General features: G+C 34.2%; 1 protein-coding gene across 1 annotated transcript; it reads right to left on the reverse strand.

Annotated features, from left to right (window-relative positions):
• Positions 1-7,946: 7,946 nt before the first annotated feature.
• Positions 7,947-11,173, reverse strand: LOC118056053 (protein trichome birefringence-like 19). Its single transcript, XM_035068160.2, has 2 exons — positions 10,554-11,173; positions 7,947-8,882 (listed from the first exon to the last, which is right to left on the reverse strand). Exons 1-2 carry the CDS (start codon positions 11,070-11,072, stop codon positions 8,061-8,063), a joined length of 1,341 nt encoding a protein of 446 aa, XP_034924051.1. The 5' UTR covers positions 11,073-11,173; the 3' UTR covers positions 7,947-8,060.
• Positions 11,174-15,015: the final 3,842 nt, after the last annotated feature.

Raw genomic sequence — 15,015 nt, forward strand, 5'->3', positions numbered from 1 at the left:
ACCCCCAAGTTCTGATATATCCCTGACGGTGCTCCTATAGGTGGTTGGGTAGACGTTCCCTCCCCGTTCTTGACTCTTAAAAGTTGCTCAAGCAGATTGGTCAGTCTAGAAACTTCATTTTTCACAGATTCCAACTCGGTCTGGTAGTGCGACTCTAAATGAGCTCTTTCTTCGTTTTCCATTCTTGATCTGGACCGGGTTTGGTGGACTTTGGATGTGGGACCTATGTTTCACGATCTGCGACGATGCGTGCATAGATGTATGAGAGAAATGTATGATTGTGATGGATGCATGATTGAAAAATGCATGTTTTATTGGGTATGGATACAGCCTTTTATTGGGTATGGATGCAGCAAGGATAGGTTCTAGTTCTTCTACGTGAGACATAAGGTAGGTTTACTACTGGGTCTCTAAAAGATGGTCTCTTGCTGTTCCAGTGATCAACCTTCGTAAAGGCGATATGGAGGTCTAGCAGATAGTGGGATGATACGTGTACCAATCACAATCAGTCTAAACACTCAACAAAGAGTTGGGGTTTACACAAACTTAAACCTTGACTCAAGTCATAAGGCAAGCTGCTAGTCCCCCACTTAAACTTAGAGTTACATGTGTGTGCACTCCAAAATATAATAATAATAATAATAAAGTGATGCATGACTATGCCATGTATGATAGAATGTAAAGATATATGTTAAAGCTTTTAAACAAAGCATCATAAGAAAACAAAAACCAATAACACATAACATAAACAAACAAACAAATCAAGCTTAGTCCAAGGGTCCCCAGCGGAGTCGCCATCCTGTCGCACCCCCAAAAAAATAATCAAACAAAAAAAGTTTGTTTTTGCGACATTCAATTGACGACTTTCGTTTTGTTCTGTTTTACTGATTTGGTTCTTTGGAGTCGCCACCTAGTATTTTGGTCACTAGGAAACCGAACTGGTCTTTCAGAGATTCTAAAGGTAAGGGACTGGTTGCGTAAAGGGAAGGTATTAGCACCCCTAGTACGCCCTACCTAAGGTAAGCTGCTTGGTGTTTGGTTTGCTTTATAATTGCTATGATGTTGATATTTTCTAGGCTCGTCAATTGATTTTGGATAGAAATCTAAGGAGACTCCATGTGCTTTGAAAGCTCATTTTTCCCTTAGTATTTCAAGAGTTTGCGACTCATAAATCGTGGGATAATAATAAAAAAAAAATTAAATTTTGAAATGTCCTCGATTATAATCAAGGCTTCTTTCAAGAATGTGTGCGGATTTATTACTCCCAATAATATTTTGGATATTCATCCTTTTAAGGATTTCTTTATCCAAACATTAACGGTGAATAATAAATGAATTCCCCCAAAATAAGATTTTTATAGTTTTTGGAATATTGGCCAATACCCTTTGGAGTTTTACAAACATGTTGTAAAATCCAGAAATGCAAGAAAATAATTTGTGTTTAAGAAATCTATGCGAAAACACATTTTCAAAACTTCCAATATTTTTTTATATAAAAAGAACATTCAAAACATGTTAGAGTATTGGCCGTATGCAACACGCAAGAAAATATTTTTTTTTTTTTTAAAACAATATATTTTTTTTGACGAAATCGGGTATTTTTAATACTGAATTTGTATCTCCACAGCATAAAAAATACAAACTAATATTAAGTCATTTTAAAAAAGATGTAAAAAAAATCAACAATATTTTTAAGGAATTTTAGAAATTTTTTAAAGCAAAAAATAAATTTATCTTTGAAAATTTCGGGTGCCTCGACGAAAATCAGATATTTTAAATACTGAATTTATGCCTCCACAATATAAAAAAAAATACAAAACCCCCTAAAAAAATATATATATATGAAAGGAAAGTAACAACATTTTTTTTTAGATTTTTCAGATTTTTTTATAAATATTTTTTATATATATATATAACATATACACACATATATATTATAATTTATAATAATATAATATATTATAGGGCTGGGCCGGCCCAAATGAATGGGCCAGGCTCAGCCCCCAAAAAAGAGACGGGCCGATCTCGGCCCGCAAACAAACGTGGGCCGATCTCGGCCCGCAAACTCAAGTGGGCCGATCTCTGCCCGAAAAGCTCCTATGGTCTGGGCCAAGACCGGCCCAGACTTGCAAGGCTGGGCCAGCATCGGGCTGGCCCAGCGGCCCCAGGCCCAGCGGGGGGGGGAATTAATCTTCTCCCCCCCGCCTCCTGCATGTAGAATGCATGCAGGAGGCAAATATTTGCAGAAAACAAAGAAAACAGGGGGGGAGAAGAAAACGTACCTGGCGTGGAGGAGGCGGTCGCTGGCGGTGGTGTGGCTCGTGCGCGGAGGCTCCGTTAGGCGGCGCTACGGCTGTTCGGTTCGCTCTCTCTCTTCGGTCTCCTCTCTCTCTCCTCTCTCTCCCGGTCCTCTCTCGGGTTTTTTTCTCTTTTCTTTTTTTTTTCCTCTCTCGTTCTCCCTTTTGGTTCTCTATTTATAGAACCATGGCGCGATTTCGACGTGGACCCAGGAGCGGGTTGAGGAGCGGCTGTCGGGGAGCGGCGGGCCTCCCTCGGCTTCGGTTTTTCGGGTTTTTTTTCTTTTCTTTTCTTCGGTTTTCTTCTCTATTTATAGGGTCAGAACTGCGGGGGACCATCGTTAGTGCGGTGCAACGGCTGGTCGGCCAATGTTTAAAGGTGGTGGGGACGAAGAGAGAGAGGCGGGAAGATTTGAAAAAAAGAAAATGGTTTTCTTCTTCTGCTGCTCTTCTTCGGGGGGAAGGAGGAAGATGAACAGTGTCGTTCAAAACGACACCGTTCTGGTCTTCCTCTTTTTTTTTTTTTTTCATATATGAAACGGCGTCGTTTTGGATAAAACGCGCCGTTTCATTTAAATGGGCAAACTTCAAATCAGTCCTCCGAATTCGGTCCCCACCCCTCTTGTTGGCCGCCTTTTTCACTTTAGTCCTTGGCCTCTGATTTATGCAATTGAGCCCTCAATTGATTAATAAACTTTCAATTTCTTCAATTAGGCCCCTGAACCGAATAATTGCAGCCCCTCCATTTACGCGCCTCTTCCAATTTGGTCCCTGGTTTCGGATTTTCTTAATTAAGTCCCTAATTGGCCATTAAACTTCAATATTTATGCATTTAAGCCCCTGATTTGACCTAATAAATTCCTAAAAAATATATTTTGGCCCCAGAACTTAAATTTCTTCTAATTAAAGCCCAAATTGACTTAAAAATCAATTTTTCTTGCCATCAAATCTTCTATAAATTCAATCAAAAATCCAATTAAGTCCATAAACATTCAAATTTGGGCTTTTCTCCTCAAAATTCAAATTTTCTTATCCACCAGGGTCCTCATCCTTCAAGAATATATTGTCAAAAATTCAATCCTTGTATTTTTTAAATTCCTTGACAAATTTTCTGACTGTTTTCTGAGCGCTTCTGCCTCCTGTTATTTTTTCTAAACTCTTTTGGCCATTTATTTTATTTTTCATGGGGACCCAAAAATGGGTTACAACAATTGGTTTGACAATAGGGATGAAAGTCTCCCCAAAATCAATGCCCTTTTGTTGATGAAACCCTTTAGCAACCAACCTGGCCTTGTACTTGTTGATTATGTTGTCAGCTTTATGTTTAATTTTATACAACCATTTGCAGCTAATGATATTGGCAGTAGGTGGTTTGGAAACCAAAATCCAAGTGTCGTTAGATAACAAGGCATCAAATTACTTGTCTATAGCCTCCCGCCAATATAGATGTTTGATAGCTTTAGAGTGGCGGGAAGGTTCTAAGTCATTAGACTAAAATGTAGCCATGAGAGCTTTGGGAAAAGGATAGCGAACGTGGGAGTCAAAAATCAATTTAGATTTGTGAATGTAGTTTTTGTTGTGAGTGATCATAAGATGAAAATTGTGAGTCGTTTGAAGTGAGGAGATGGATAATGGAAGTGAAGGTTGGTCTTCGGATTATGCAGCAATAACAACATCTATGATGGGGGAAACAATAGTAATATGAATAAAATTGTTTGGACATGATGATGGATTCATAAGGAAATGATGAAGATGTTGAGGGAGGTATGGTACTTGTAGAAGGTGCAACACTAGTCCAGGACATACTTAATTAATGAGGGAGAGTAACCAAAGGAGTATGAGGAGGAGACTGGACTAGTATATAAGTTTGGTAAGTAATAATAGATTCATCAAAGACAACATGACAAGAGACATACACTTTGCCAGTAGAAACATTAAGACATCTGTAATCGCGATGACCAATGTTATAACAAATAATATGCAATTTTTTAAACTTAAATCCATTTTGTATTAATTATAAAGACGCAAATAAAGCCAACATGCACATCAAAAAGCACTTAAAATTGTAATCTGGTTTACAATGATGAACCATTTTAAAAGGAGATTTATTATAAAGGATTGAGGTTGGCAATTTGTTAATGATAAAAACAACAACGTGAAATGTATCTTCCCAAAACATTTAGGGTAGATGGGAAATAACAAGTAAAGCTAGACTTATCTCAACAATTTGTTTGTGATGTCTTTTAATGGCACCAGCTTGTTAGTGTGTATAAGGATAAGTGATTCTATGTTGAATGCCTTGGTGGTATAAACATGTGCTAAGGCTGCAGAATTCACCACCCCAATAGATTGGAGTGCTTTAATTTTTCTATTAAATTGACATTCCATAACTGCTTGAAAAAGAATAAATGTATGATGGGCATCAGACTTGAGTTTTAAAGGAAACAACCATAGAAACTTGGTAGCATCATTTAAAATGCTAATGTAATAATGTGCACCAAAAGTAGACAAGAGAGAGGCCAGTCCCCAAACATTATAAATTAATTCCAAAGGTTTTAAAACAGACACATGTATAAGTTTAAAATGTAAAGAATGGCTCTTGGCTAATTGACAATCAGAACAAATGGAAAAAATTGTTATTTTTACAAATAAAGAAACAACTTTATTAATGACAAGAAGAGAGGCATGACCAAGACGATGATGCCAAAGAGAAACAAACACGCAAACACTAAAGAAAGCTTGTGGCTGAAGATGTGCAAGAGAAGCAAAGAGGTTGTAAATACCATAACTGAGTGGTCCACGATGCAGGATGTTCCTCAAGTAATCCTTTACATAGAATAAAGAAGCATTGAATTCAAAGAAAACATTATTGTCAAGATAAAATGATGAACAAAAACGAAGATTTTTATGAATTTCAGGCACAATAAGTAGTTAGTTAAGAATAAGAGATTTGGAAGGAGAAGAAAAATTAGAAGTGTCACTCTTTACTATTTTCAAACTTGCACCATTAGCCGTCGAAATATGATCCTAGCCTTAATAATCATCAATGGAAATATAAAGATTATTATCATCATTGGTAAGGTGATGGGCGGCTCTTGTATTGGGATGCTAGTCATTCTCATTAGATGGAAATTGAGCGGCGATCATGGTTTAAGGTTGTTGATCCTAATAGGAGACATTAAAACAATGATAACATTTATGGGCAATATGATCTTGTTTAAAACATACCTGACAGATAATATAAGTGGACTGAGAGATATCTCTATTGGAGAATTAAGCACCTCTTCCTCGACCACGATAAGGAATACGGCCACAAGTGTGCATAACATGAGATGATCGAAATTGAGATGAAGGATGCACTAAAGGTTATCTAGCAGCAAGATAGACTAAGGTAACAAGTGTTGTAGGATGATTGTTTTGAGTGATACGAGACTCATAGAGAAGAAGCAGGGAATAAAATTCCTCCAACATAATAGGATCAAGACAAGAAAAGATTTTTGAAGCCAAGGGATCATATTCTTAACTGAGGCTAGCAAGCAAATAAGTGGTGACATCATCACAAGTTAAGGGCTATTCAGTAAGAGCAAGTTCATCTGACAAATGTTTGATGTGAAGGAAATAAGAGTGAGCAGACATAGCACCTTTCCTGGCATTGGCAAGTTGTGTGCAAGCTTGGATGGTTTTGGCACAAGAAAAAAAAAAGAAATTATGTTCAAGGGTAAGCCATACCTCAAGAGAAGCTGTGTAGGATAAGACTTGTGTGAGAACATCTTTAGTGAGAAAAGAGTTAATGGTGGCTAGAACCGGAGATCATAAACAGGGTTATGAGTGGTAGTGACAATATTGTTAGTGGGAGAAGAGACAATAAGTTCAGGAGGTGGTGGTGGTATAGTACCATCAAGGCAACCAAAAACTTTTTGGCATTTGAAATAGGGTAGAACTTGTGCTTTCTAGACAAGGTGGTTTGAAAAATTAAGTTTGACATTGATGGTCATGGGAAGATTGGAAAGTGTTGGAATAGCAGGAGTATTAAAGGTGGTATTAGAAGTAGAAAATGATGGAGAGGCCATTGTGGATTAGAAAATAAAAAGGGACATTGGTTTTATGAGTGGCTCTGTTACCATGTAAAGTTTCCTTATGCCTTGAAGTCTTTATAAGAAATAATGGTTTAGTACAATATTTTATTATCTAGTCTAGAGTTCTTCTTAGATGGAAAAATATAGACTAGTTTCCTAACTCAATACATATATCTTATCAGCAAGTAATTAGAATATTTGAAAGGCTAGCAGTTATTCTCTTAGAGTATTGGAATTTATCGTTGAGGTTGCTGCAAGTCTGAGGAGTTTGAGGTGTCATAGGTTGATTCTTCAACACAAATAAATCAACAAACATAAATCACTAATGAACTTGAAAATTTATATACATGCATCCATATGTGTTCTTTGTGTTTTCTTTTCTTTATAAAAAAAAATATTTTTTAATTTCAAAAATTTTCTCTTAAAAATGGCATTGCGGTTCATACGCGGGCACTAAAACTTAGCAAAACTCTTCTATTTCAGTACTATTACAATGCTTACCCATACTAAATAATTTAGATGTCATTTCCTTGATGCTTATTTATTTTACTCTATTTCCGCCTCAGTTACAAAGGAAGTAAAAATGAAAGTTTTTTTTTCCCTTACCAAATTAAGTTATCGGGACAAACTATAGATGACAAAATTGAGCTAACAAACTATTTCAACCAGGCATTCTTAAAAATCATGTCTTCCTGTGTGTTTTCTTTGTTTGTTTCTTTGAAAATCTATATCTACATGATTAGAACTTGGATTTCTTAAAAATTTGGTGTTTATATTTTTTTTAATATCCTGATTAGGCATTATCGATTTTTTATATATGATTTTCTTTGTTGATAACCTTACCACTTATAGTTGATTCGATAATTATTGATGTTAATGTTGTTGAAGAGAATTTATCGAGGAAAATTAAGATGAAGGAGCTTCTATTGAATATGAGTATTTTTTATTATTATTGTTTAAAGTTAAATTTTTGGTATGTTTAAAAATGTCTTAATGTTGCGAAATCTAATTATCTCCCCCATAAAATCTTATTTATGTGTTTTTGTGAGACTTTTTTTTTATATATAGATTTCTTTCCTTTTTTGGCATAATGATTTTTCCTCACTCTAACAAATTAACAAATGATGATTTATATAGAAGTGATGTGCAAAATAATAGAATATCAAAGGTAATATGATTCAACGAGGAGATTGGAGTCATGGGAGACACAAGTTAATAAATAAACAAATAACTACGATGATTTACCATATATATATATATATATATAGAACACGTAAAGCTGCTCCTTCTCTAAATTTACATCCAAAATCATGGAAAAAAATTATTTATAAAGTATTCCTTAAGATTTATTATATGCATAATCATGATGGGTTAAGTCATTGTCAAGGGCTACACTAAGCTAATTTATCATTCAAAGGGAATGCCAATATACCAAGATAAATTGAAAAGAAATCCATGTTCCTAATATATAGTCAAAAGATTGAAAAATCAAGAATTAAATTGTGTTTAACCGATGGTTTACAAGGTATTTAAACTTATATGAACATGAAATTAAAAAAAAAAAAAAAGGGCATCGATAAAGTCTTATATATAAATCAATGCACAACTCCAATAATATAATAAAGAACCTATAAATACAAAGGGCGATTGGACTGATTTTCTGTTTGGGAGAAGAATAGAAATGAATTTATCTTAACTTCATTTTTCTATCACTTAAATCAAGCTTCTCCTCGTATGATCTCACACCCTCCATCTTCAACATTTCCAACAAGAAATCATTCCATGTATCAATTGGGCCAGGCAAGCACCAATGCACACAATCATTGTACAAGGTCACGTTCTCATGAGGCCAATGCCCATATATGCTAGGGTGACCATCTGGCCTCAACAACATAGCTTGTGTCGTGTCTAATAACCTAAATCTCAAACCCCTCTTTTTCCCTTCCTTCTCAGCAAGCTTAAACTCCTCCAATTGTGTCATGTAAAGCTCGAAATTTACACCCTCCAAACTCGTCTCGTTGCTTCTAAAAGGCCTTCTTCTCACACAATCCCCACCCTTATTCCATTCCCCATTCTCGAAGTGAGATGGTGCAAATGTCCTAAGAAATGTTATACCCTTGTAATTTTCTAGGCTATTAAGGGCTCTAAAAGCTGTCCTAAACGCTTTTCTGTACCCAAAATACATAGGCAAATCTGTCACATTTTCTAGGAGGCAAAATCGACAACCAACTACTTGGCGATTTTCATAATAAACGCTTGGACGATAGAACCAATGCCCTGCATTGATGATCACATAATCAAACTCCTCGATTTGGGCTGTCCATCCTTCATCAAACTCATCGAGGTAGAGATTGAAGAGGCCAGTGTGAGTCGGTCCATAGGCATCTGTCTCCTCAGCCTTGACTAAATGCGGTGTCCAAAACGTTGCGAGGGTGAAATTGTATGACGGATACCTCCACCGTTTGAAGTGTTCATCTGGTGTATATGAAACATCAATGGGATACTCCACCTGAAATAAATCAGTAGAGACTACCATCAAATAAATAATTAAGAAAAATAATTGGCATGAGATGACCACTAGGGCTCTTGAGGCAAAATTATTGGGGCAATCTTAATGCAATCTTAATCTAGATAGCTTTTTTAAATGAAATATATATAAAATAGCACATCGATCACTATGGCAGGTACAAAGTTCAGTAGCCACTAGATAGATCATATATCCAGATAATTATCAAGTATTTATTTAATTAATTTTTTTGAAAATGACCTAATTGGCCCACATTGATAATCTATCTAAGATTACGAGGAGCTTCTCGTTACCAAGTCAAACTTGGATTCATGTTCTAAATAGTAGGTCTAATTTTGAGTGTAATAAGATGATGATTTAGTGTGCTAATCATAATTAACACATCCACTTCATGAAGATTGGTTGGATGTCAAGTTATCTCTTTCGTGATCTTTAATGTCTCGAATAGAAAGATAGAGACCTCTAAGCTATTCTTTATTCTAATAACAAGGCATCTGAGGTTACTTGTTTTCAACAAAGAATTATACTAATCAAACACAAAGTACTGAGGGTTAAAGCAAGAACCCTTCTGAAAAAGAAAATTCCTTCTACAAGTAAGTTCGATGACGCTTCATCGAGACACATTCACCCTTCGATGGTTCCTTGAAAGAGGAAATTGGAGGAGTAAATTTAAAATGGTAAGCAAACAAAACCAAGCTACTAGCCATTGGTTTACTTGATTTCTCAAGTACTATATCACGCCACCCAGCCCACAGTGTGTTTTTCTCTTGATTCTATATTATAATGAGTTGATGGTCACTTTCTTGGCTAAAACTGGCTGAAGGACGGCTCTTGTAGGCAAATTATTAGATTACGTGAGAGCTTAAGTCTCCAAGGGCAAGACTAGCTTACTTAAAAACCTATTTCCTTCTCCCTTTCTGTACAATGTTTATAATAAAATGAACTCCAATAATCTTTAATTTTTTATATACAAAAAGCATGATTAATTTATTAAGGGACATTAGGTTGCCGAAATTCAAGAGATATGATGTGTTGGGGCCTAGAGGCATCCTTTTTACCAAATCTTTGATACATAATGCCTTAGGTCAACTAACTCGTTGGTAATTCAAACATGATTAGTTAAACTGAACTGTGTCTAACTTTTTATTGACACAACGTAAGTAGTTAATTTGTTCTATTTTTTCTTCGAATCACCACTTCCAATAAAATGTAATCTCTTGTACTAACCAGCAATAAATCCAAGCACAATGCTCCGTGACTTACTGTTGTAGTGATTATCATGTGAATTTAGCGAAATTGTAACTCAACTAGTAATAGTATTCCCTGAATTAATTATCTACTTATTTTTATAGTTTCAAAGTATTTTAAAAAAAATTAATTTTTTTTTATATTTTTAAAATATTTTGATGTGCTTATTTCAAAAATAATATTTAAAAAATAAAAAATATATATATATATTATTTTGATATATTTTTAAACGAAAAGCGCTTTGAAAAGCAATCATTACTATACTCCTGAAAACCTCTTAAGAAAAACTTGAAACTACAAATAATAAAATAGAATGAGAAACAATCTGTAAAAATTCAAAATAATATTTAATTGTAGTATTAATTAGCGTGCGGGAAAAAGAAAAAAAGAAAAAAGGAGGCGTACCCTGGATAGAAGGCATATCAAGGACTGCATTTGGTTTCTACCCACAGAGTCTCCAACAAAAGCCATAGACTTGCCTCTAACAATTTCAAGGAACTGAGCAGGATTAAAAACAGGTAGCTCACATCCATCTGGTCGCCATCTCCATTTCATGAACCCAGTATCGGGTCTTCCATATTTCATGCAATTTTGATGCTCATGTATTGCCCAGCATGTTGTGTTTGTGTAATACGGTGCATGAGGATTTGGTATCCATTCTCCTGTGAATATGTCACATTTCTGCTCACTTTCATTCTCATATATTGAGCCATACTTCACAGCAACATAAGATGATATTGAGATTTGTGACTTGGAAAAGCTTTTCAACAAATATAGAGGGTACCCTAGCAAAGGGTAGCACAGAGGAAAAACTGTGAAAAGAACCAGGGTAAAGGTTACTGTTAGGGCTATTGTTGGTGTGCTTTTTCGTAGAGCATGGTGCTTGCTGCCAAAGGGAAGCTGATTCATGGCATAAACCTTCATTTTTAGTGAGAGAAAAGGAGAAAGAGGGTGGGAGGTAATGGGATTGCAAGGGTTTGGAAAGAGACTGGCTTGCTCACCTATTTATCCATATTGTGGCTGCCTAGTTTAAACAAGTACAGCTATAAATGTTCTTGTAAATTAATTCAATAATATTTAAGGCAAATTACCTTTTTAATCCCTGGAAGGATCTTATAACATGTGTGATATGCATGTTGTCGAGTAAAATATTAGCAATTGATAACTAAATTAATGCATCTTTTAGGAAATTTTATTTTGTATCGTTCAATTTCTGGTGTGTTTTATATCCACATGAACTCTTTCTTTCTTTATTATCATTATTATTATTAAATTGATAATTACGTTAAAGGGATGTCCCCCTTCAAGCTAGCAAGGAAAAAAAAAGTTATAAATGATAATGAGGTAATTGACAGTGAGCATTAGGTAAAACACCTTGTGGATCAAAATTCAAGCCCACAACATTATGCTGTGGCTCGCCTTGTTGGGAGTGCTTAACTTCCTTGATTATCAAATTATAAGATGATAATTATAAGTTCAAAATGAACAAATAAAAGAAAACAAATCTATAGTTTGCTGGTGGGTCTTTGTTGTACTCTTTCACTTGTTTTTTATTTCTCAAAAGAGATTAAAATCTTGAATCCCAAGTTTCAAGTGACCTCTCAAAAGAAAAATGATGAGATGCAATATACGTGCAAGTAAGTAAGTGATGGGCAAGTCAAACAAGAATATGTTTAGAAGTGTAGTATTAATTATTTTTTAAAATACATTTTATTTCAAAACATATTAAAATAATATTTTTTTTTATTTTTAAAAAAATTATTTTTTGATACCAGCATATCAAAATGATCTAAAAATATCATAAAAATATTAATTTAAAACAAAAAAAATTAATTTTTTTCATAGACACTTTAAAACACAATTTTAACCATGCCATAATCAAATTGTTGAGGAGGTTCCTAATTCCTAAACATCACCAAATCCTGACTAATAAGGGCTTTGTTTATTTCAAAAAGCAATGACTAGGTAGGACAGTTGAGACCAAAACTAGTGAAGGGGAGTGGGAGTGGTTCTTTTAAGGATAACTAAGTTATATCTTCCGACCTCAAATTCTTACAAATAACCATCCATGAAACAGTGTGTGTGTGTGTGTGTGTGTGTGTGTGTGTGTGTGTATTCAGTCGAGATTGGATCATACCATGTTGGTTAATTCAGATCATCATAAGAAAGATCAACGCCGTTAACGTGTAGCATTGCCATTTGGAGGAGAGCTTAATACTAGGCTGGCAAGGACCAGATTCAAGTGATATCTGGACTGTGCGATTAGGTAATTTAAGCTACCTTGGGATGGTTATTTTCCTTTCGTTTGATTAATATTTGGGTTAGGTATCAATCTAATTATTATACATTTTCACTGTCATTCACTTTAGATTGTGTGGAGTGGGGCTAAGCAAAAATAATTAAGCTCAACAGGTGAGTATACAACTTTTTCTTTCTCTCTTTTTTCGTGCAAATGATGATATAGAAAGAATAGCTCTATCAGCTTCAAGAATAGCTCTCATGGCAGGAGAAGGGGCCAGCCACATCTGGAACTTGTGAGGTTGAAAAGAGCCAATATAGCCGTGTATTTCATTTGCTTTGTGTTCATCGAATGAGCTTTTCTACAAGACAAGAAATGATATACTAATGTTTTCTTTATTTAATTTGAAGGCCCGATAGCTTAAGATGTAGTTCGCGGTTTGATGGGATGAATTCAGTTTTTTTAAAATCTAAATTGTGCTTTGAATTGATGGGTCACCAAATACATCCTACTAAGTTTTATAGCTATTATTTACATTAAACATTACCCTAATTATACAAATTTATTACTAAGAATGACAAAAAGATAGCATGTTTATGATAAATATGTCATATTCCATCAATTTATTTATATCTTCTCTATCTTGTTGTATGGTTTTGTTATATAATTATTTCCATGCCCTCAACTACTACTTTTAACATCTACTATGTTATGTACTTCAAAGAATATTTGGTATTATGATAGTTTAAATAACATACTTAATTTTTATTTATGAAGATCTACTTTAAAAATTTATTTTGTATATAAAAATTTATTTTACTATCATTTTAACAAAATATATATTTTTTAAAACTTATTTTTTAAAACCAAAGTATAAAAGCTATATCAATACCAAAAACACATTTAATTATATTAGGGTACTTATTTGGAAAATGCTCTTTCAATACCTCCTAAAACAATTTATGGAAAATGCTCTTTCAATACCTCCTAAAACAATTTACCCTTTTTAATTTTATTTTTTTTAATCTTTTCGAATAGATTGTTGGGATTTGATAGTTATGGATATTATGCAAAAAGGATTTTAGACCGTGAATTATATAAATAGTTAATTAAACTATGATTAGATTCGATCACCTATAGGCACACTCAATGTTTTTTATTTAATGAAAAAAAAAAAATCAAAGCACCTTAGAAAGGATTTTAGACCGTGTCTTTTTTTTCTTTCTTTCTTAAACTCTTGTTTTTTTGTAAGTTTTAAAGTAGTGTGTATATATATATATATTATATGATTCAAAGTCGAGTCCATCCTTCTCCATTCTTTTTGCATAGAAACCAAGCAAATACAATAAATAAAAAAATTTAGGTAGAAAAATAGGTGTCAGTGGAGGCAGGGGGCGGAGCGAGGCGTCTTTTACAGGGGAGGCTAAAATTAATATAATAATATATATTATTAAAAAGTTTATTTATTTAAATTAAAAATATTAAATAATAAAAAAATTTAAAATGTTTTGCAGTGACCGGGCCTGCTTGCCACCCCTGGCTCCGCCCCTGAGTGGAGGCAGATTTTGTACACAAATACACACACTCGCATTATATACACAAAATCTGTCTCTATACAAATCATCACGTCACTAGTTGGTATTACATGCCAATCATACTTGATGATTTTGACCTAATATTAATCCAAGAAATGTAGTTGGGTTTTCATTTTCATAATCACTGTGACGTTCGTCGGCCGATTATCTAGCCAGGCCATTGTCCAGCTCCATCTGCCAGGCTGTCGGCTTAACAACAAGGAAATGAAGTGAAATTTCGAATCTTACATGAATTCATCGTATCTTTATATTTCTCCAGCTTTTTCTCTGATGGGTTATGATTTTCTCTGATGGGTTCTTACTCCTAATAATAGAGTTCTTTTGGCCCTCCTCTTCCAGTCGATGCCCCTTGGCATCTCTGCTGTCTAGTTAAGGGAGGGGATGTGGTTTTTATTATTTTTTGTAGTTATTTGATTTCTTATATCATCTATATATATATATCTAGACTCATCGTTGATGCACGTCATCATTATAGGAATAACACATAATCTAAAAATACAGTTAAAACCATGTTTTTTAAAAACTTTAGAAATAAATTGTTTGAAATTATTTTTTTATATTTTCAAATCGTTTTAATATGCTAATATTAAAAATAATTTTTAAATAATAAAAAAATATTATTTCATTATATATTTCTAAATAAAAAATACTTACCATAACCACGGCCCTCCTCTAAAAAAAAAAAGTCAACGAAAACATAATAAATTTTCAAAACACAAAGTGCTGTTGTTAGCATTGCATACTGGGCTCTAAGGGCTAGATTACCGAAATTAGGTCCAACGATAATGATGATCCAAATCCAAAGAATTTGGATTAAATAGGAAGCCTAAAATGTGAGATAATTGAAGGGCCTCGGTTTCCTACTATTTCTGCGAATCCAAGAACCACAGCAATACAAGCTTCAGCTCATGGCATCTTTCTCGGACCCAAATTCTTGTTGAAAAATTATGATTATACGAAATTGATGATGAAAAAAATCCTTTGTCGTGGAACTCAAAAGGAATCCCTTGAGCTGTCTGGGTCGTTTTGCAAT

The sequence above is a fragment of the Populus alba genome, chromosome 4, assembly GCF_005239225.2.
Source record: "Populus alba chromosome 4, ASM523922v2, whole genome shotgun sequence".
In the NCBI taxonomy this organism is placed as follows: Eukaryota; Viridiplantae; Streptophyta; class Magnoliopsida; order Malpighiales; family Salicaceae; genus Populus; species Populus alba.